The 21,613-nt window shown below is 52.8% G+C and overlaps 1 protein-coding gene across 1 annotated transcript in view; it reads left to right on the forward strand.

Annotated features, from left to right (window-relative positions):
• CDH22 (cadherin 22) overlaps positions 1–19,559 on the forward strand; it is an 83,331-nt gene extending 63,772 nt beyond the window's left edge. The window contains exons 8-11 of the mRNA XM_040248207.1: positions 7,228–7,349; positions 7,470–7,587; positions 14,449–14,700; positions 18,252–19,559. Coding sequence (XP_040104141.1) covers positions 7,228–7,349; positions 7,470–7,587; positions 14,449–14,700; positions 18,252–18,820 — 1,061 coding nt within the window. The 3' untranslated portion in view covers positions 18,821–19,559. The remainder of the gene's footprint in view (positions 1–7,227; positions 7,350–7,469; positions 7,588–14,448; positions 14,701–18,251) is intronic.
• Positions 19,560–21,613: the final 2,054 nt, after the last annotated feature.

Consider the following 21,613-nt stretch of genomic DNA (forward strand, 5'->3'; position numbering starts at 1 on the left):
GCCAAGGCCTGGAGGTTTGGCCAGCAGGAAGACCACTGTCCGTTCTGAGAAATAGAATGTGGCTAGAGGCTGGGCCAGAGGATGGCTGGAGCAGGTGAGACGAGCTGAGCATGCAGAAGCTCACTGGGGGCCTCTACAAGAAGGGCCTCAGATGTCCTGTGAGCAGCCGGACATCTCCTGGAGACGACAGGGAGCCAGAGCAGGTCTTCAAGCAGAAGAGGGAGATTGTCAGATGTGCAGTCCCCTGTGGCCACTTGGGTTCGTGGGGGAAGGGGGACGGGAGGGGGGCACCCTGGAGCGGGGAACAGATGGGAGGCTGTCAGGAAGACTCGGCTGAGACATGTGCTGAGAGTGGAGGGCAGGGCGAGGGAAGGAGGGAAGGAGTGCTGGGGAGGCTGGGGAAGAGGCTTGGCACAGCCCTGCATGGAAGGGGTTGCTTCAGAAGGTAGTGAGCTCCCCATCACCAGAGGTGTGTAAATCAAGCCTGGGTTCCACTTGGACCAGGTAACTCCCAGGATCCTGAGCTGCCTAGGTACTTAATTGATCCCCCCAAGAACAAAGATCTTTGTGAGGTCCATGGAGTCTTTGTAGGAAAGCCCAGAGTATTAGGACCAGCTCAGCCCTAGGAAGGAAAACTTCCTGCCACCCACCCCCAATTCCAGGGCCCCTATTTTACCCAGAAGTCCTCCCCTACCCTTTGGTGGATGAAACATCCCCAACTCAACAAGGTCAAATTTCCAATCTCCATGTGGAAGCCAAACAGATAATCAAAAAGCAGAGAAGGCGCCCTAACCTCGTGTTCCCACTGGAGGTGAGTGGGGACTGGGCAGGGAGTGCAAGGCATCCGCTCCTGACAGTTCTGACACCCCTTCCCTGAAGCACCCCCGCCTGCTCACCCAGTCCCCCCCATCGCCATCCTGCCTGCTTGTCTTGGCCGGCTCGTAATTGGGATGATAAATCTTCCTGCCCAGCTGGCCAGCGCTAATCAGAGCCTGGTGTTTGGATGCAATTTAATTCCCTCGGGAGGTGGTGGGGGCGGGGTGGGGGCTGAGGGAACTGTGGAGCAGAGGGTCTGGGCTACCCTTGCACCACTGCTGGTGAGGGAGAAGGAGGTGCCTTCCAGCAGCCCCCCACCTCTGTAGCCCCCTCCCTCCGCCCTCTCCCCACTTCTCACTCTCCTTCCCACGCCCACTCTTGCGTCCTCATTTCTATCTCTCTCCCTGGCTTCTCTCTTTCTCTGTGACAACCAAGGAGAACCTCGGAGTCCAGCTCCATTTGTTTTACGGATGGGAAAACCTTGGTCCAGGGAGAGAGGCAGGAACAGGGTCGGACAGCTAGACCGCTCCCTCGGTGATGTGATTCAGGGGCGGGCGCGGCCCCCACAGGATTTGTCCCTCCAGAGGCCTCGGTCTCTCCCTGCCACTCCGCAGCAGCCCAGCGTGATTAGAGATGCCAGACAGTGAAACCCATTCATTTGACCAACCTTTATTAAGCACCTACTGTGTGCCATGCAGAGAGGGGCTGGGGAGACAGCAGCAAACACAAGAGACCAAAAATCTGCTTGCTTTCTAGTGGGGGAGATAGATGATGGGTGAGTTTAAGTAAGTAAAAATACAGACAGAGGATGAGGCAGTTAGATAGCATCACTGACTCAATGGACATGAGTTTGAGCAAACTTGGAGACAGTGAAGGACAGTGAAGCCTGGCAGGCTACAGTCCATGGGGTTGCAAAGAGTCAAACAAAACTTAGCAACTGAACAACAACAACAACAAAAATACAGGGATGTTGGATAAACACGACAGAGAGAGAGCAGTAAATGGGGTATCTGGTGGAATTGCAAGGAGCAAAGTAAAATAAAGTCATCAGGGGAAGTCTCGCTGAGAAGACATCTGGGCAAATATCTGAAGGAGGGTAAACAGGAAACTTGGATCAGAGGAAAAAAGGAGAGTGGGGTGAGGGACAAGGCCAGGGAGGAAGATAACACAGGCCTTATGGGTGTGTAGGTCTTGGACGTATAGTCTGATTGCCCCGGACTGAGGACAGTCAAGGAAAGCTTCCTGGAGGAGGCAGAGACATTTGGGGCCTCAAGGCAAGCTGGCCTCGGGCAGCTAAAGGTGGTCAGAAAGGCCATATCATTTGAAGGGTAGAAAGTCCCTGTTTTGAACCAGGTTCAGGTTCCATTGATTGTCCCCTGTGAAACTTTGGGCAAGTTCTTTACCTCTCTGAGCCAGTTTCCTCATCAAAAAATGGCAGTAATTCAAATCTGTATCTCCCACAGGATGAAATGAGGCAGAACAAACCCTGGCCCGTGGCAGGTTCTCTATATGTGTTTGCTGGTGGCCTTCTGGGAGGCACACATTCCTAGGAGTTCCCTAAAGGGTCACCAGGCCAGGCCCTACACCCTCTGTCTTTCCTGCTGGCCTCCAGCCTCTAAGTTCAGTTTGGCCCAAACACTATATTAGGAATGGCCAGAGGATGGGGTCTTCCTTAGAAGGAATCCAGAGTTTTACTATCTACAGACTCCCCTCCCACCCCAGGACCTTTGCATATGCTGTTCCTACCGTCTGGAGAACTCTTTCTTCCCATCCCCTTCACCTGATCACTTCCTAGTTGGATCTCAGCTTAAAGGTCCCCTGCTAAGTGCTAAGTAACTTCAGTCGTATCTGACTGTTTGCAACACTATGGACTTTAGCCCACCAGGCTCCTCTGTCCATGGGATTCTGCAGGCAAGAATACTGGAGTGGGTTGCCATGCCCTCCTCCAGGGGATCTTCCCAACCCAGGGATCGAACCCGCGTCTCTTACAGCTCTTGCATTGGCAGGCAGGTTCTTTACCACTGGTGCCACCGTCCCCTACTTCAGGGTAAACATCCCTGTGCCCCACCAGGGTAGGAGCTCCTGCCTCCTCTGCTCACAGTCCTGGACTTTTTTTCTCTCAACTCTTATCACAGTCTGGAATGCTCTCTGTCCCTGCTACAGACCAAGAGGCAGTGTTGGTCTTGTTCAGTATTGTGCCCTTGGTACAAAGGAGGCGCTCAAACTGTAGTAGTCAGCAAAAAACAGAAGTCTCAGTTTCAAATTGCCCAGTCCGGTCCCCCATCTGTTATACAGAAGGGACTCTGACACCCAGAGAATCTAAGGGGCCTGCCAACACCGCACACTGGCTCTCCCGCCCAAGCCTGCTCTCTTCCCAAGGCACCCACACAACGGCCCACGCTTCTCAGCCCCTCGGCCCCCTAGGGCTCCACCTGCCACCTCCCTGGATTAATGGTGAGCCAGCTCAGAGAGGAAGCACCCGGCCGAAGCACGTTTAATTTTAATTTAGGAATCGGTTAAGACTGCAGGCCTGCTCAGCTCTGGGCTGTCAATCAGCCTTCCTCAAGGCTGCATCAATTAGTTTAAAAATATTGAATGTAATTTTGCCTGACACAACATATTGCAGCTACTGCAAAATATAATTTATTTTAGAAGAAGAAATAATTAAACTAATTTGCATGTCAGTCAGCTGAACTGAGATGCCAGGGGAGGGTGGGTGGGACCCCTGGGGCATCCAGCCCTGGGAGAGGGCGCCTACCGCTGGGTGTAGGGCGAGGTCAGCCTGGGCCTCAGTCTGAGCAATAGCTGCATCTGGATGGACAAATATTCAGGCAGCAGAAGGGCCCACGGGCATTGCATCTGGACTAAGCACTGGACTGAGAGTCCAGAGACCTAGGACCCAACGCCAGTTCTGCCACTGACTTTCCTGGGGCTTTGGACAAAGTCTTACCCCTTTCTGGGCCTCAGTTTCTCCATCTACAAAATAGGTTTAGGGCATTCTCTGGCGGTTCACTGGTTAAGACTCGGCACTTTTACTGCACGGACCTGAGTTCGATCCCTGGTCAGGGAACTAAGATCCTGCAAGTTGCATGGCACGGCCAAAAAATAAATTTTTTTAATGGGTTTAATTAAGACCTCCTTTATGAGTTGTTTTGAAGCTCCAATGAAAGATAAGAAAGTTTGTTATAAATGGGAACTTTCTGCATGAAGAGGAAATTATTAATTGATGGATGTCTTGTTTTATACCAGAAACATTTAAGGTGGTAAAATTATGCATTATTATCAATTATTACAAATGATGTTGTGACCCATAGGGGTTTGGAGGAAGCCCATCAGAGGCAAGATGTCCAGTTGGACCTCCCCCAGCACCTGCCAGTCACCCCTGGAGTTTGCAAAGCTTGCTATGGATACACATTATATAGATTCACCTGGAGCTATTAAAAAAAAAAAAAAAAACATTAATGACCAAGTCTTGGGGCATCAGTTCATTTTAAAGCAGGATTAAAAAAAAATTGTATTTATTTGGCTGCATCAGGTCTAAGCTGCGCTCACGGGAAGTCCGTTGCATCATGCCGTCTTTCACTGTGGCTCATGGACTCTACAGTATGGTGCACGGCCTCTCTAAGGTGGGATGCACGGCCTCTCTAAGGCAGGTAGGCTTAGTTTCTCCACGGCATGTCGGATCTTAGTTCCCTGACCAGGGACTGAACCCACGTCCCCCACATTTCAAGGTGGATTCTTAACCACTGCACCACCAAGAAAGTCCCTTTACGTGATTCTAATGAGCCAGGCTGCAGACTGTCATGATGCCAAGAGCATGAGGATGCCGCCTTAGGGTTGGTCCACGAGCTCTGGGGTCCCAGGCAAGCCGCCAGTTCAGGGGGACTCCGAGATAAGCCATGTAGGTGGCAACTTTGGCGACATAGAAACACACCTCTTGGCTGCATTTTACACCTTAAACTTATACAGTGTTATATGTCAATTAAAAGTGAAGTCGCTCAGTCGTGTCCGACTCTTTGCGACCCCATGGACTGTAGCCTACCACGCTCCTCCGTCCGTGGGATTTTCCAGGCAAGAGTACTGGACATCTCAATAAATCGAGATAATTGAGATAGAATTACAGAAGAGATAGGAGAGGCCCAGGAGAACCCAGAGGAATGATACAATAATGGGTGTCTCACCAGCAGTGGACCCAAGCCTCCAGTCTGCCCACTGAGGATCTTATCCGACTCTGAGGACCCCTTCTGCATGGCCCCACAGGACCCTACCTCTGCCTCCAGCCCTGAACCACCCGCCCCCCCATTGAAGGGTAAGGTGCCCTCTCACTCCCTACCTTCTCTCTGCCTCAGTGGGGAGAGAGGTGCCTGTTCCTGGTGATGGACCTCACCCTCCCCTCCTCCTCTCCTCCTCTCCCCCCAAAGCACCCACTGGCTGGCTGTTCTCCGGCAAAGCGCTCTTAAAAATAACAGCTCACCCGGCATTCCCAGTCACGACTCCTATCTCTCGCCCCCGGAAAAGCCCCCTGTAATCGCCAAAGCGGCAGATCTGGGTGAGCTGAGAAGATAAGGCACCTTGGCTAAGGGGAGCTCCAGAGAGGAGTGGGGGTTTGAGTTAATTAAGGATGCCCCCCACCCCCAGCCCTTCCTTTCCCTGACCTGGTGGCCACACCTGCCTCCCAATCTCCATTTCTGTCTTTATCGACACAGGAGCAGCTGCAATCGGCATCCGCTGGGACCCTTGAGTTCACAGAAAGGAGCAGTCGACCACCCCCTCTTCCCCCAATAAAACTCATGGGGTTCCTGGCTGCCTGTCCTTGATTGCACTGTTGGCTGGAACATGTCAGTAATGAACTCATGGCTAAGATAGCCAAGGACACGGCACCCATGAGCACTCAGAGGTCTGAGGGCTGTAAAGGGCCAAGGGGTGCTTCTCAGAAAGGACAGGAGGGGATGGGGTGTCCCAGAGCCCTGAGTCACTGAATGTCACTGCTGAGAGGATCCTTCAAGGACGCCTGTTTATTTAACAAGTCCTTATGTAACACTTGTTGTGTGTTATATATACAGCTTTAAGTGCTTGGCAGATATTGACTCAATCCGTCCGCCTAGCCAACCCATTCCTAACAGATCCATTTTGTTGTAGGTAAGAAAATCAAGGCACAGAGAGGTCAAGTGACCTGGCGTGGATCACACAGCTACTAAGTGGCACCACTGAGATTGGAACCACTTGGTTCCTGAGTCCTTGCTCTTAATCACTGTGCTCTGTTTTCCAGGTGTGGAAACTGATGTCAGAGAGGGAAAAGTCTTACCCAAGATCAAACACTGTGTCAGGGACAGAGCCATGCCTGAAATGCAAGCCTCTTTCTGTCTGAGTATTTCCAAGTTTCACTCATTCAGTCCACTGATCTGTTAGAACCCAGTCTGTGCCACATGCCACAATGCTGGGGACCCAGGAACTAATACAACAGAAGCCTTGACCTCAAAGACATCACAGATGGAAGGGTGGGGACTGCATGGTTTTGGAGGTGAAGACTCACCTCCAGTGGACTTGTCTTGCCCTCTCAGGATCAAGTCTTAAAAAAGCAAAGGTCTGGGACTTGAGTTGCCAGCTGCCCGATTCTTTAAACTCTCCAGTGTTTTCATTTCTCTTCTGCAATATGGGGATAGAAATTGTACCAAACTCCCGGATTTCTGCAAGGAGACGTGATGGGTGTGGATGCTCCAGGAGCATTCTGTGCACACTGAGGTGGAGGGGTGGAGTGGCAGTGTTGACTGTAGTGTGGTTGGAGATGGGAGTAGGGGTGGTGGTGCTGTGGTAGTGATGTGGGTGATGAAGGCGGGGTCATGGTGTAACAGAGAGGTGGATAAGTGAATGCCTGGAGAGGACGGTGGTGGTGATATTGGTGACTGTGGTGTCGGGGTGCTGGGGTTGGAAAGGGTGGTGAGTGATGAGCATTTGTGATGGTGGAGATGAGGGAGGCGGTACTCGTGGATTCAACGCTGGTGATTATTCTCATGCTGATGGAGATGGTGACAGAGGAGGTGGGGTGGCATGGGTGATGGTGAGAGCGGGGAGGATGGCATGGTGGCACTGATAGTTATGCTGGTGGAGGTGGCAGTGCTACTGGTGATGGTGAAGGCAGTAATGATGGTGGAGAGAGTGATGGCATTGGTGACGGGGCGGGACTGCTGATTATGGCGATGTAATGGTAACGGTAAACGGTTACAGTGATAATCGAATGGTGGCAATGATGATGACGACGCTGATATGCTGACGGTGACCCATTTAGCCCGATGTCCAGCTTGATCAACACACAGATCTCTTAATGTGACCCCACTGCCTAATGTTCTAGCAGGAGATGGGGGCTGTCTGGATCTCACACTTGAAGCCTCCCACCCTGTGCTCTTGTTCCAGACAATCATGCCCAGCTCTCCCGGGCATCCCTAAGGATCCGCATCCTGGATGTGAACGACAATCCCCCAGAGCTGGCCACACCCTACGAGGCAGCCGTGTGTGAGGATGCCAAGCCAGGCCAGGTACCACTGAGGGGCTGGGGGCTGGGGGTAGCTACCAAGTCGGTTGCTGGGGCAACCTGTATTCAGGCCCGACGTGAGCTCGGCCTTACCTCAGTCCCCTGCCCCCTCCTCACCCTTCAGCTCATCCAGACCATCAGCGTGGTGGACAGAGACGAGCCCCAGAGCGGGCATCGCTTCTATTTCCGCCTGGTGCCGGAAGCTCCCAGCAACCCCCATTTCTCCTTGCTCGACATCCAAGGTGAGTGACCTCTGAAGGACCACCAAATCCTAGGACTCGTGGAGGGAGGAGCCTAGCCTCCCCGTCCCCTTCCCATGTTATGGAGGCCCCTAGAGGGCCAGTGATGGGTCCGAGATCACACAAAATGTCTGCGCCACGCTGGAGCACTTACCAAGCCTGCTGGCCAGACTGAAGAACAAGCAAGAGCTGGGTTGGTGGACTGGAGGGGCCAGCTCCAGAGTAACAGGGGTAGATAGAAAGACAGAGAGGGAATACCTGAAGAGTGGGAGCAGCTCCAGGGTGGAAGGAGCCCCTGATCTAAGTGAAGGTTGGAATAAGCCAGGGATCCCGGGTAGCTCAGACAGTAAAGAATCTGCCTGTAATACAGGAGACCTGGGTTCGATCTTGGGTCAGGAAGATCCCCTGGAGAAAGGAATGGCACCCCACTCCAGTATTCCTGCCTGGAGAATCCAACGGACAGAGAAGCCTGGCGAGCTACAGTCCATGGGGTCACAAAGAGTCGGACGCAACCGAGCAACTGACACACACCCACACACAACTCCCACCCTTTTGTTTTAAAAGTGCTTTATCCCTTGGGACTTCCCTGTTTGTCCGGTGGTTGACAATCCACCTTCCGATTAAGGGGGCGCAGGTTCTGCCCCTGTCGGATATCCAAAACCCCACATGCCGAGGGGCAACTAAGGCCACACGCTGCAACTACTGAGCCCGTGGGCCACAAGTAGAGAAGCCTTCACACTGCAGCTAGAGGAAGGCACCGTGCCGCAGCGAAGACAGCACAGCCGGCAAGAAAATGCTTTAGCCCACTCACGTTTCTCTTTGCATCCTCATGGCCACTTGGGAGGCAGCTTTTCTTACCCATCCCCTCATTTTGCAGGTGATGAAACTGAGACTTTAAGAGGACAAGGGACTCACTCAGGGTCATATAGGGAGTCAATGTGAGGCTGGGATTCAAACCCACACGTATCTCAGTTCCAGTGTGCTTCCTTCTCCCTACCTTGCAAGCAAACTGCCCCACCCAGCCTGAGCTGATCCCATTTGTGAAACCCACCCCTGCAGGTTCACCTTCATCAAGAAGTTGAAGTCTGAATCTTTAAGGAGTAGACTGGGGGAGTGGGATCAACACACTGGGAGTGAGGGACCTGGGTCTCAGTTCAATCTCAGTTCATGACTTCCTGTGCAACCCTGACGTCTGCCTCAGTTTCACCATCTGTAAAATGGGACTGAAAATGCCTGCCAGGCAGCTAGGTGGCCCCAGTGAAATGTGGCCTACCGAAGTATATTGTCAGTACCTAGAACATGGCCTCTCCTTCATTCAGCAACTATTTCTTGAACATTTATTGAAAATATGTCTATATGCCAGGCACTGTTCTAGGTCCTAAAAATGCAGCAGCACATGAGACAAAATCCCTGCCTTCATGGAGTTTACATTCTAGGGAGGGAAAACAGAAATTAAACAAATAAGTAATATGATGAGGGTGGTAAGTGGCCAGCAGGGAGAAATAATGCAATCTTCACAAGATTTTGGACTTCTATTCAGTGCTGGACCCTTGGTGCCTGGCACATAGTAGGTATTCACATACACATGTTAGACAAAACAGGAGGAAATAAAGCAAGGTAAGAGTAGAAGCTGGGCTTCCCAGGTAGCATTAGTGGTAAAGAACCTGCCTGCCAGTGCAGGAGACCCAGGTTCGATCTCTGGGTCTGGAAGATCCCCTGGAGGAGGGCATGGCAACCCACTCCAGTATTCTTGCCTGGAGAATCCCCATGGACAGAGGAGCCTGGCAGGCTATAGTCCATGGGGTCATCAAGAGTCAGACACGACTGAAGCCACTGAGCATAGCACAGCACAAGAGTAGAAGCTACTTTAATAAGGTGGCTCAGGAAGGCCTCTGTGAAGGAGTCAGTAGTGAGGAGGAATCTAAAGGAAGTCAGGGGTGAGCCAGGCAGATAACTGCACAAAGAATGATCCAAGTCCAAGAGACAGCAAGTGCAAAGGCCCTGGGGCAGGAACAGGCTTGCACTGTTCAAGACCTTCATAGTTGGGGTGAGTGAGTGACCGGACTGGAGGACATGTAGTCAGAGAGGCACTAAGGTCAGATGATGTGAGTTCCCTTTGAACCTGGAACGGGTCTGGGTTCACTCCCCCCGACCCAACCCAAGACTTTGACATCCCTTCCTTCAGTGCCTCAGTGACCTCTGAAGCCAGACCCATGTCTATTTCCAGGAGTCCTAAATGGATTTAACAACCAGTGCAGCTCAGATAACCAGTCAGGACACTGATCATAAACCTGGAGTAGGACCCTGGGGCCTCTGCGGAGCCAGGCTTTAACCCATCAATGACTTGATTGTATTAAAGTGGGGGTGTGCTGGTGGCTCAGCAGTAAAGAGTCTGCCTGCCAAGGTAGGAGACATGGGTTTGATCTGTGGTCCAGAAGGATCCCACATGCCGTGGAGCAAGTGGGTGCAGGCACCACAACTATCGAACCTGCGTTCTAGAGCCCAGGAACCACAGCTGCTGTGCCCGTGAGCGGCGACTGCTGAAGCCCTGGAGCCTGTGCTCTGCGATAAGACAAGCCACTGCAGTGAGAAGCCTGAGCACTGCGACTAGAGAGGAGCCCCCGCTCCCAGCAACCAGCGAGAAGCCCGCGCGGCAAGAAAGACCCAGGCACAGCCAAGATAAATAAATAGTTTTTTTAAAAAAAGAAAAGTTGGGGGTGTGCTTGAGGGAGAGGCCGAGGCAACAGGGCAGGAGTCGGGGGACTCAGAGTCACGGCTGTTTAAACCTTTCAGAAGTAGTGCGATATTTTAACGCTTTCACCACCAGTTCTGCCCTGCCTGCTCATCATTGCTGTGGAATCCCGAGCTGGGCATAGGAGACACAAGGAGCCCTGGCTTGACCCCTTGACCTCGCCAGGTTCACAGATCTTTCCAGCCCAAGGGGCTTGAGGTTATGCCCTAACTATCCCTCTGTAATCCAGGGGTCGGGGGCTGGGTTGGCCACCAGGGGTCCCATCCCGTGTGACCCCCTGGTCCAAGCCCTGGGAGCCAGGGCAGCAGCAGCGTGCTGAGGTCAGCATAGGCAGGCAAGGGCTCCTCCTTCCAGCCCCCCAGCTCCTCCCCACGGTGTGCCAAGCCCCCTCCTCCTCACCGTATAAATATCCCAGTTGACAAACGGCTACCCCAACCCATCTGTTTCTTTGTACAAATTTGTAGCCAGTTTGGAAACGTGATTTATAAATATTGCTTTTGCAGCCAGGGATTGACACTGATGTATGTCAGGCCAGATGGATGGATGCAGTGCTGGGCGCAGATCCCGCCTAGAAGGGTGGGGTCGGGGTCTGGGGTGGCCAACGGCTTCCCCAGATGAAGCCAGCTGCTGCCAGGAGAGGAGTGAAGAGGGATGGGCACGAGGCTCAGGGATTTCCTCCTATGGAATGAAACAGTAGCAGGGACCAGAGCTCCAGAAACATATGGCTCCCGTGGTCAAAGACAGCAGCCCTGAGAAACAAATATCCCCTTTCTCCTCCTCTGTTCTTACTTGGGAATTTGAGGCTGAGCCAGAGCCAGCCAGTCATTTTTCAAATCTGTCTACTTCTCAGTGCCTCCACAACCACTATTATTTCACATCTAAAACGTACAACAGCTTCCTAACTGGTCTTCTGCACCCACAGCTGTGTTCTAGATTAGAGGCACCCTTGCTTAGAAGGTGGGCTCTGAGAAGGCAGGGACTATGTCTGTCTCGTTCACTGCTCTTTCCTCAGGGGCTAGACTAATCCTGACCTCTTGTTGTTTAGTTGCTAAGTCGTGTCCAGCTCTTGCGACCCCATGGACTGTAGTCCACCAGGCTCCTCTGTCCATGGGGTTTCCTAGGCAAGAATACTGGAATGGGTTGCCATTTCCTTCTCCAGGGGATCTCCCCGTCCCAAGGGTCAAACCAGCATCTCCTGCATTGGCAGGCATATTCTTTACCACTGAGCCACCAGGAAAGGCTTATCTTGACCTAAAGAGGGTGTTTAATTCTTATTTGCCTTTGAATGGAGGGATAATATGCAACTAGGTTGCTTCTTTGCCCAGCAATCAGTGGCTTCCTATTGCCTTTAAGAAAATAACGCAATTCCTTACCATTGCCTCTAAGATTTTCTATAATGAGCCTCTGCCTCCCTCTCCAGCCTCTTCTTGACTTGCTCTAATCATCACCCAATCCCTCCAGCCACAAAAGATTGCTCTCAGCTCCTTGAGTTCCTATGCCTCTTCCAACCACAGGACTTTTGTATGGGCTATTCCCTCTCCTAGAACTCATTGTTCAGGGTTCAGCAATAATATAATGTCTTCACCCAAAGAGTTCTCCCTGACCTCCCAGACTGGGTCAGATCTTCTGTTAAATGCTCTTCCTATACTTTTCCTTCTTAGCACTCTTCATGGTTTGCAATTGTAGACTAAACTGTGTGTTTATTTGATTAACATTTGTCTCTCACATTATCACGTTAAGACCAGATCCAAGACTATGGTTGATTTAGGTCTTCATTATTTCCCTCCTATGACTAGCATGGTGCCAAGCACACAGTAGGTACTCAATAAAGATTTATTGGATGCATGGATGGAAGGATAGATGGATGGATGGACGGAGGATGGGTGGACAGATGAATGGAAGACAGATAGTTGGATAGATGGATTGATGATAAGATGAGTGGATGGAAAAGATAGCTATGCCACCAATTAACAGAATAAATTCAGACAAATCCCTTCTCTCTCAACCTCAACTTCCACATATTTAAAATGGGAATAATGTTACAACTCTTGATGTTTGTGAGGATTAAGCATTTCCACCCAGTCCTTGATGCGTTAAAGAATACGCAGTCATTGCAAAGGAGTCCCATCCTTTTACCCCTCATCTTGCTCTTCAGCCTTTCATCCTCAGGGGAAGGCAGATGTTGTCACAGCTGGCTTGACTGCCCTTTGACAGGAGGCTGGAGTTCAAGCCAGAGCTTGAGGAGCTGACCCAGAACCACCAGCTACCCCTAAAAGATGTGGCTCATTCACGCATCATTCTTTCAGGCTGGCTCACTGCCAGGGAAGAGACAGGCACAAGCTACCTTAACGCAGCATGACAAGTGCTATAACAGAAGTGTGCGTGGCACCTGCATAGTCAGAGCAGGGCGGGGGAAACCATAAATCCTTCCTTCCCAGAGAAGCGGAGAAAGGAGGCCACAGAAAGGAGGTGACATTTAGCTGGAGCATGACGGATGAGGAATTTGCCCAGGCAAGAAGGTGGAGAGGGCGTTCCAGCTAGCGGGAACTTGGTGAATAAAGTCAGGGCAGCCTCAACAGAGAGCGGGCGTGGGGTATGGCATGTGGGGGTTGGGGCAAGAAAAAATTTACAACCAGCCTTCATGGAGAGTTTCTGCTTTGCGGGAGCTATTCTGCGGGGCATGGGTGAACTACACCATTTCATCCTCACACCTGTGGGATGCTGTTTTCCTCCATTTCAGATGAGGAAACTGAGGTCCCGAGAAGCTAAATGAGTTTCCCTAACTAGTACATGACCAACTCAGCCTTAGTTATCAACATTTTAATGAAAACTTTCCAATATGTATAAAAGTAGAAAGAATCACACAATGAACTCCTATGTGGCCATCACATGAGCTTCAACCCATGACCAGTCTTGTTTCAGTCGGACTACTTCACAGATGTGCCCAAGACCACAAGTCAGCCCTTCCGAGGGCTCTTGGTTCCTGCTTTATGTCCATGATGGGAAAGGCCAGGACAGGAGCACCAAATGGGGGCCAGGGAAGGGGCTGAGTTAACTGGGGACACAAAGCTGGGTAAGGGGCCCGGGCTGCCAAAATCTGAGCTCAGAGAGACCTACCTGAAGCCTGTGAACACAGAGAGAAGGACTCAGGAAGGAAGCCTGAGCCCCTCGCAAGAAGTGAGGCCCCCATTGTGGGGCTGGCTGTCAAGGGTAGGGGCAACAGCCAGCAGCCAGGTGGGCTCTGAGTACTTCCACCAAAATGATGAGGGGCCGGGGTGGGGGCAGTCCATGATAGCCTGGCCCACACAGGGGAGGAGTGGAGGAGTCAGGAGACCAGGAGAAGTGGGCACGTCTACACATTCTCCACCCGCCCCCAAGTCCTGGCGGGCACTCCCGGCGCCAGCCTGCAGCAGTGTGATGAGTATGACTCATGTGTTCACCGTCTCCTCTGGCCGCCTGCATCCGAAGGAAAGAGACGGGTGAGGAGCCCTCGGTGCCCTGGGGCATCCTTTTCAGGCCCCAAGGGTATGTCCCAAGCTCTCCAGGCTCAGCTCTTAAAGAGAGCCCTGACAGCAAGCTCCCTCAGCCAAAGGCAGGTGCCAGTTGGAGTTCCCAGTTTTCTCTGATGACCCAGAAGTTGTCAGAGCTCAGAAAGCCACAACCCCGAGACCACAGGACCCCAGGGTCAGGATGCATTTGACAGCTGGGGTAGAATCTGGAACAACAACAACAACAACAAAAGGCTGTTGAAACACATGGCAAAAAAAAAGTTGACATAGCCAGGGACAGGACCTTGGCCCAGCTGGGGACAGAATCTTGGAATCACTGGGGACAGGACCTTGGCCCAGCTGGGGACAGAATCTTGAAATAGCTGAAAGCAAAATTTTGAGACAGCTGGGAAGAGAAACTTAGAACAGCTAAGGGCAGAAGTGAAGGCTCTAGGGCTGGGGACAGGACCTTCAGGCAGCTGGGGGGCAGAACTGGGGGAGATCAGGTCCGCTGGGAGGCGGTAGCTGGGGGCAGAGTGAGGCAGATCCCAAAGTGGACTCGGGAGGGGCTGGGACAGGCACGGCTGACCCCGAGTCACTCGCCCTTCTCTTTCTCCGGAGCAGACAACACAGCCGCGGTGCACACACAGCACATGGGCTTCAATCGGCAGGAGCAGGACGTGTTCTTCCTGCCCATCCTGGTGGTGGACAGCGGGCCGCCCATGCTGAGCAGCACGGGGACGCTGACCATCCGCATCTGCGGCTGCGACAGCTCAGGCGCCATCCAGTCCTGCAACACCACGGCCTTCGTCATGGCCGCCTCCCTCAGCCCCGGCGCCCTCATCGCTCTCCTGGTCTGTGTCCTCATCTTGGTCGGTGAGTCCGCCTGATTGGGATCCATCCTAGGCCCCGGATTTCCTTCCCCAGCGGCCCCCGTGGGGGTCTGACTTTCCTGTCCGCACAAGGAAGGGCTGGCTTCATGGAGCTCCAAGTTCTTTCCAGGATCCCCAGGCTGGGAAGCCTGACGTGGTACTCAGAGCCTTCACAACAGGCAGAGAACTTCTTTGGTTCTCTAGTTTGCAGGGTGTCCATCTGGCAGGTTTGGGATTTATCATGATTGGGCCCCTCCTGCCGTCTCACTGCAGCTTCTCCTTTGTCTTTGGATTTTTTTCAGTGGGTTTCAGCATCCTCCAGTCAATGGTTGTTCAATAGCTAGCTGCGATTTTGGTGCTCTCGCAGGAGATGGGGGTGTGTCTTTCTACTCTTCATCTTGAACCAGTTGCCTGAGCTCCAACTTCTAACCTGTAGCTCTTATAAGAAATCTCCTAAGTACCCAGCAGCCACTTTGCCAGCTTCAGAAGGGGTCAGCACCCAGTGGAGACTAAGTTCAGCTGGCTCTACATGGCCCGAAGTCTCCCCTAATTTTTAAAAGCCAAGCCTACATTTTAAAGTTCTCTCATGTCTATTGTCCTATTTTATTCTCTATGTAGGACTTTTAGTAAAAAGGGCTCTTGTGAACCTTACAACCATGCAGCCAGAGTATCAACCCCATTTTTCAGATGACAAAACTGAGGCTTGGAGAGGTTAAGTGGCTTGCAGAAGGGGACCCAACTAGTCTTCTAACTCGGTCTTCCTTGAAATCCGGTCTTTTCAGGTCTTTTCTATGTTTTCTGTTCCTTTAAGTACCCCACCTGCTGGGAAATCTGGGTTTCCCTGATGGCTCAGAAGGTAAAGAATCCGCCTGCAATGAAGGAGACCGGGTTGGATCCCTAGCTCAGGAAACTCCCCTGGAGAAGGAAATGGCTACTCACTCCAGTATTCTTGCCTGGAGAATCCCATGGACAGAGGAACCTGGCGGGCTGCTGTCCACAGGATCGCAAAGAGTCAGACACGACTGAGCAACTAATACTTTCACTTTTTTTCATTACTAGGAATTTTAACTGGGGGCAAAATCTTGGGGCAGCTGGGGTAAAATCTTCAGGTGTTCATGGAGGGGGCAAAATCTACTCTGGTATCAGTTGCACCAGCAGCCACTTGAACCCCCGAAGTGTCCCCAAGGAAGACGTCCAGTTTCAGGAGCTCAACTAGACCCAGTGGCCACAGTGCTGCTTCTCGCTGTCGAAGCAGAAGGGCTTCACCTCAGCCCTGACCTCTGGACTTCACAGAACAGCCAAAGCTGGAGGCGCTCAGGGAAGGGCCAGATGGCAGATCCCAGGTTTGCTTGGTTCCCTGGGAGATTCAGCTGCCTCCTATGCCTCGCCACCCACCCCCGAGACCTGCAGAGGCCCTGGGCAGGCCCCTCCTAGCTAGGAGGCTCCCCCCCACACCCCTCTCTCTCCCCTCCTTAGCCCATGGCTCAGAAACCTTTTTCCAGAGGGTGCACTTTACAGCGGTTTCATTTTCCGAGGCAATGCAAACAAATTTCTGCCTAATTGCCCACAAACGAAGAAAGTGCACATCAGTGCTGTAAAGGTGACGGGCGGAATCGCTGATCAGGCCTGGCACATCTGTCGCCTGCCGCCCGCACTCCCCACCATCTGCTCTCACGGGCATCGCCCTCCGCAGCTCCAGCCTCCAGCTCCGGAAGCCGTCCATCCATCTTTCCCACTTCTCTCCTGATGCCTTTCCTCCCTCCCGACCTGTCCCCGGGTTCCCCCCTCCTTCCCTGTCATGGGCCACCTTGTTAGGTCGTGAGCCAGCAGCCTGCCCCATGGCCCTCGCAGCTGGTTCTGGCCCCTGGCCTAGCCAGAGCTGTTTGGAGCAGCAAGAAAAATCCAGTGCCTGACATGATACCCAGCGCATCTCTGTCCATTCATTTACCCAGCCATCCATCTAATTCTCTGTTTGCTCATCAGTTCTCAATTTATCCATCCATGAGCCCCACCCCCATGTGCTCAATTATTCTAGGCACTGGGATTCATCAGTAAATGAAAGAGGCGAAAAGCCTCGAGTCACTGGGAAGTTGGGGTTGCCGTTGCTGAGGAGGGGAGACAGAAGGTGGGAAGGAGGAAATATTATTATTTTAAATTTCAACAGGTTAAGTTTGTGATTCTTCTGGTCACCCCCTGGGACTTGTTGGGGCGGAATCTGGATGGACAATGTAGGTTTCAAGCGAGAAGTCCAGGCTGGAGGCTGCAGTATGGGAGCTGTCAGCCTCTAATTGGAATTTAAAGCCACGAGGCAAGGAAAGCGCCAAGAAAGAGGATGTGGATAAAGGACCAAGGACTGAGTCCTGGGACGTCTGATGTTAAGAAATCAGAGAGGGGACTTCCTGCCCCTGGTGGTCCAGTGGTTGGGACTCTGCTTCCAAGGCAGGGGGTGCAAGTTCAATCACTGGTCAGGGAACTAGGATCCCACATACGACATAGCCCCCCCCTAAAAATTTTTTTTAATAAAAGAAGTCAGAGAGTAGAGGAGAAGAGAAGCTTGCTCAGAAAGTTGAAGACAAGTTATCAGTGATGTGGGAGGAGGAAGGGCACGCGGAGTCCTTTCTCACAGTTGCAGAAAGCCAAGAAAGAACGATTCATTCATTTTCTCAACCTTGCAACACCCAGGTCTCCATCTAGTTCTTCATTCAGTCATTCATTCAACAAGCATAGTCCTCATGCTTCCTGCGTGCCAGGCACCCCGCCAGGGGAACATGCCCGGGTCCTCCAGGGCAGTTCAGAGTGTGGATTTGAGGTGAGATGAGACCAACATATGGCAGGGTCTGTGCTATGAAGGAGCCATGGCTTTCAGACCTGAGCTGCCTGGGCACGACTTCGAAGCCTTAGGGCACAACCTAAGAACGTGCTTTTCTAACAAGTTCCCAGGAGGTGCCGATGCTGCTGATCCAGGGACCCAAGCAGGGCGATAGAGAGGAACCCTCACCAGGGAAGCTTGGAGGTAATGGTGCTGAACCCAGCCTGGAGCTCTCAGACGAGGGCTCCTGCAGGACGTACCTGGATCTGAGACCCAAAGGGCTAACAGTGTGATCAGGGCCTCTGGAGTGGACAGAGAAGAACAAGGGTGAGAGAGGTCAAGGCCAAGGACATTTAATTCCCCCAAACCTTAGCTACCCTCTTTCCACCCACCATCCCCCAGAGACATCACAGGGATGTATTTTCATAGAGTTGAGAATGAAGACCTCAGAGGTTGGGTCCAGCCCTATAACACACATGAAATCTCTTAACACCAGCTCTCTGTCCCCACCCCCAGTGGTGGTGTGGCCTTGATTTGCACACCTCCCAAGATGGGCAGCTCACTACCTCTCCAGATAGCCAGCTCTGTCCAGACTGTGAGAAAGGTATTTTTGCACAGAAATTTAGGAAACCTGCATGAGCTTTTAGGCTGAACCAGCTCTGCTGGGCATCAGGAGAAGGGTGTTCCAGGGACCGCCCTGGGTGGGGCTGGGCTCTCACCGGCACCCGCTTCTCTCTCCCGGGCAGTGCTGGTGCTCCTAATCCTCACCCTCAGGCGCCACCACAAGAGCAACCTGAGCTCGGACGAGGACGAGGACATGAGGGACAACGTCATCAAGTACAACGACGAGGGCGGCGGCGAGCAGGACACGGAGGCCTACGACATGTCGGCGCTGCGGAGCCTCTACGACTTCGGCGAGCTCAAGGGCGGCGGAGGCGGTGACGGCGGCGGCGGGGGCGAGGGTTCCGCAGGGAGCGCGGGGAGCCCCCCGCAGGCGCGCCTGCCCTCGGAGCGCCACTCGCTGCCGCAGGGGCCGCCGAGCCCCGAGCCGGACTTCTCGGTGTTCAGGGACTTCATCAGCCGCAAAGTGGCGCTGGCAGACGGGGACCCGTCGGTGCCGCCCTACGACGCCTTCCAGACCTACGCCTTCGAGGGCGCGGACTCGCCGGCCGCCTCGCTCAGCTCCCTGCACAGCGGCGGCTCGTCGGGCTCAGAGCAGGACTTCGCCTATCTCAGCGGCTGGGGGCCCCGCTTCCGGCCCCTGGCCACCCTCTACGCCGGCCACCGCCCGGACGACGAGGCCCCGGCCTCCTAGCCCGCCCTCCCTGCCGCCCGGGACCGACTGCACCTCCAGGACAAAGCACGTCCGTCCCCTGCTTCACCCCCTTTCCCAAACCTCCCACCCTCCCAGGGCGGCCAAGAGTGGGGCCACGCGAGCGGACCCTCCGACGGCATCCCTCCCCGAGGGGGTGGGCAACTTTCGCCCAGAGGTGCGGGAATTAGGATCAACATCACGAAAACTGCCCCGAGAACGGGCACCGGGCACCGCTTGGCTCTGGGGGTTACACAGAGAGGGGTTGGGTGGGGCGTGGCTCCCTCCTGGCTTGAGGGAGAAGCCGGAGGGAGAATGCTGCCTAAGTGCCCTCCCTTCCCCAGGTATCCCCTCATCAGAGTTAAGAGGAAAGAAGGGCTGCTCATTTACTAAGCGCCTACTGTGTACTGGGACTGTGCAGAGAACGTCTTAGTCGTCATGGAAGCTGCGAGGTGGAACCCTGAAGGTAACAGATGGGGAAAGACCCCCCAGAGCAGTGGCTGGGACCTGTCCAAGGACACCTGGCCAGTGTGCCGTGGAGCCACGGCCCTTGCTGGCTACCTGGCCTTGGGCAGGTTACCTCCCTTCCCTGGGCCTCAGTTTCCTCCTTTGTCAAACGAGGCAAATTAGCAGAACCTACCTCGAGAGTCCTGAGGATAAAAAGCTTTCATATGTGTCAAGTGGTTAGGACAGTGCCTAGCACATAGTAGGTGTTCAATAAATGTTAGCCTTTGATACTATTGTTCTTTTTGTCGTTCTTAGAAGCCAGGCGTGTCTGTCTCCCAGGCTGAGCTCTCTCCCCCCTTTCTCTGTATTTCTAAGGAAAGAGAAAAGGCGCTCCTGCTCTGGATGGAGGATGGGGGGACATGGGGACATTCCCAGAGACTGGCGCTTTGGGCAACACTGGGGATAGGACACTGGCCAGGGGTGCCAAGAGAGGGCACAGCAGGTAGCTCCAGGACTTAGACCAGTGGGAGGGCTGCTGGGAGATGGAGGAGTTCAAAGCCACTGCGTGTGATGAGGCCCCTATTTTATTTCAGTTTTACCTTTTGACCACACTGCACAGCATGTAGGATCTTAGTTCCCTGACAAGGGATCAAACCCACTCCCTTTCAATCAGCAGCGTGGAGTCTTAACCCACTAAACTGCCAGGGAGGTCCCTGAGGACCTTATTTATTTGGTCTGGGACCCTGCAGTTTCCCCGGCCATGGACCCCAAGGTAAGGACCCCAGGGCTAAGTCATCGCTAAGAGCCTCCAGTTCTAAAACCATTTGATTATAAGATACAGGCAATGTGGCCTCACACCCTTGTCCCCAAGTGATTCATTCGTTCCGCATTGATTGGCTGTGAATTCCATCTCCTACTAGGTGGGCATCCTTCACCAAGGTCCTCAAATGCTGAAGCCTCAGTTTCCTCATCTGTAAAATGAGGCTAATGACAGTCTCTTCTTTAAAGGATTGTTAAGAGTCTTAAAGGAAACGATGAACATTAAATTCTGATCTCCATGCCTTCCTGCCACACTGAAAGCACTCAATAAATGCTCACTTGCCTTTTTCTTTTACCCTCCCAGGGAGCATTCATTCATTCCCTCCACATTTGCCAAGGTCCACTGTGACAGATCCAGAGATAGTCATTCTGTCCTGAGTGCCCTACCTGTATTATTTCATCTAAGTTAGATCCTGTCAGCCTAGTTCACAGATGAGAAAACTGAGGCTCAGAGAGTAGTAACCCATGCCATTAATACACAGAGCATAAGTGGTTCCTTCCTTCCAGTAACTTCCAACTTGGGGTGGGGGTCGGGGTACAGGGGGCCAGAAGCAGCCAGTAACAATGCATTGGATAAGCGTTGTAGCAGAATTAACAGAAAAAAGTTGCTGGAAACACTGAAGAAAGATTGAATAGTTCCCAGGGGAGGTGACTCCAACTGGATCTTGAAGAATGAATCAGATATATGAGATAGCCGAGCAAGCAAGAGCATTCCAGGCAGAGAGGAGAAGAGCATCCTCAAAGCCTGGGGGTGGGGGAGTGGCAGGAAGCATGAGGCAGCTTCAGGAGTGGTGTGTGGTCCCCAGGACTGGACCACCAGGTGGAGGAACAGTGAGATGTGAGCGGGGAAGGCTGGTTAGAGGCCAGCTGGGAAAAGACCTTGAAGGCCAAGCTAAGAAACTGTGCTTTGGTCAACTTGACCATGTCTCCTGAAGTCCACTGAGGGATGTGGGGCATTGAGACTCTCATCCATGTAGGAGCCCTGGTAACTTGCGTACCACTGAGGAGACGTGATCCTCTCCCTCACCCAATTGTGTGCCCAGTTCTCACGTACAGAATCCCAACAGTTCTCAGGTTGGTATTGCCATCACCATTGTAGAGAGGGTAACTGAGATCCAGATTCAGAGAAGTAAAGTGACTGGCTCAAGTTCACCCAGCTGGTGGGGACAGAGCTGAAACAACTCAAGCCCTCTGATTCCAAGACTCTTTTCCTTCCACATGTGCTCCTTGCATTGACAGACTCTGTCGCTGCCGAGAAGATTATAGACAGGTTGCATGTCCAGAGGGACAGAGTCACAAAGACCCTTGAATATTTTGTTCAAACCCCATATGTGGAGAATGATTTCTTGAGGTCACACAGAGTTAAAGAGCTTACCAGAAATAAAAAATGCTATTCATCCAGATTCACCTTCTGAGCCTCTGGCTCTTCTGTTTTCCAGCTGTGTGACTTCGGACAAGTGTATTACCCTCTCTGTGCCCCTATTTTCTTCTCCATAAAGTGCACACACTGGAACACCTACTCCATAGGGT

Source organism: Oryx dammah, unplaced genomic scaffold (genome assembly GCF_014754425.2).
Source record: "Oryx dammah isolate SB20612 unplaced genomic scaffold, SCBI_Odam_1.1 HiC_scaffold_10, whole genome shotgun sequence".
NCBI classification, from domain to species: domain Eukaryota; kingdom Metazoa; phylum Chordata; class Mammalia; order Artiodactyla; family Bovidae; genus Oryx; species Oryx dammah.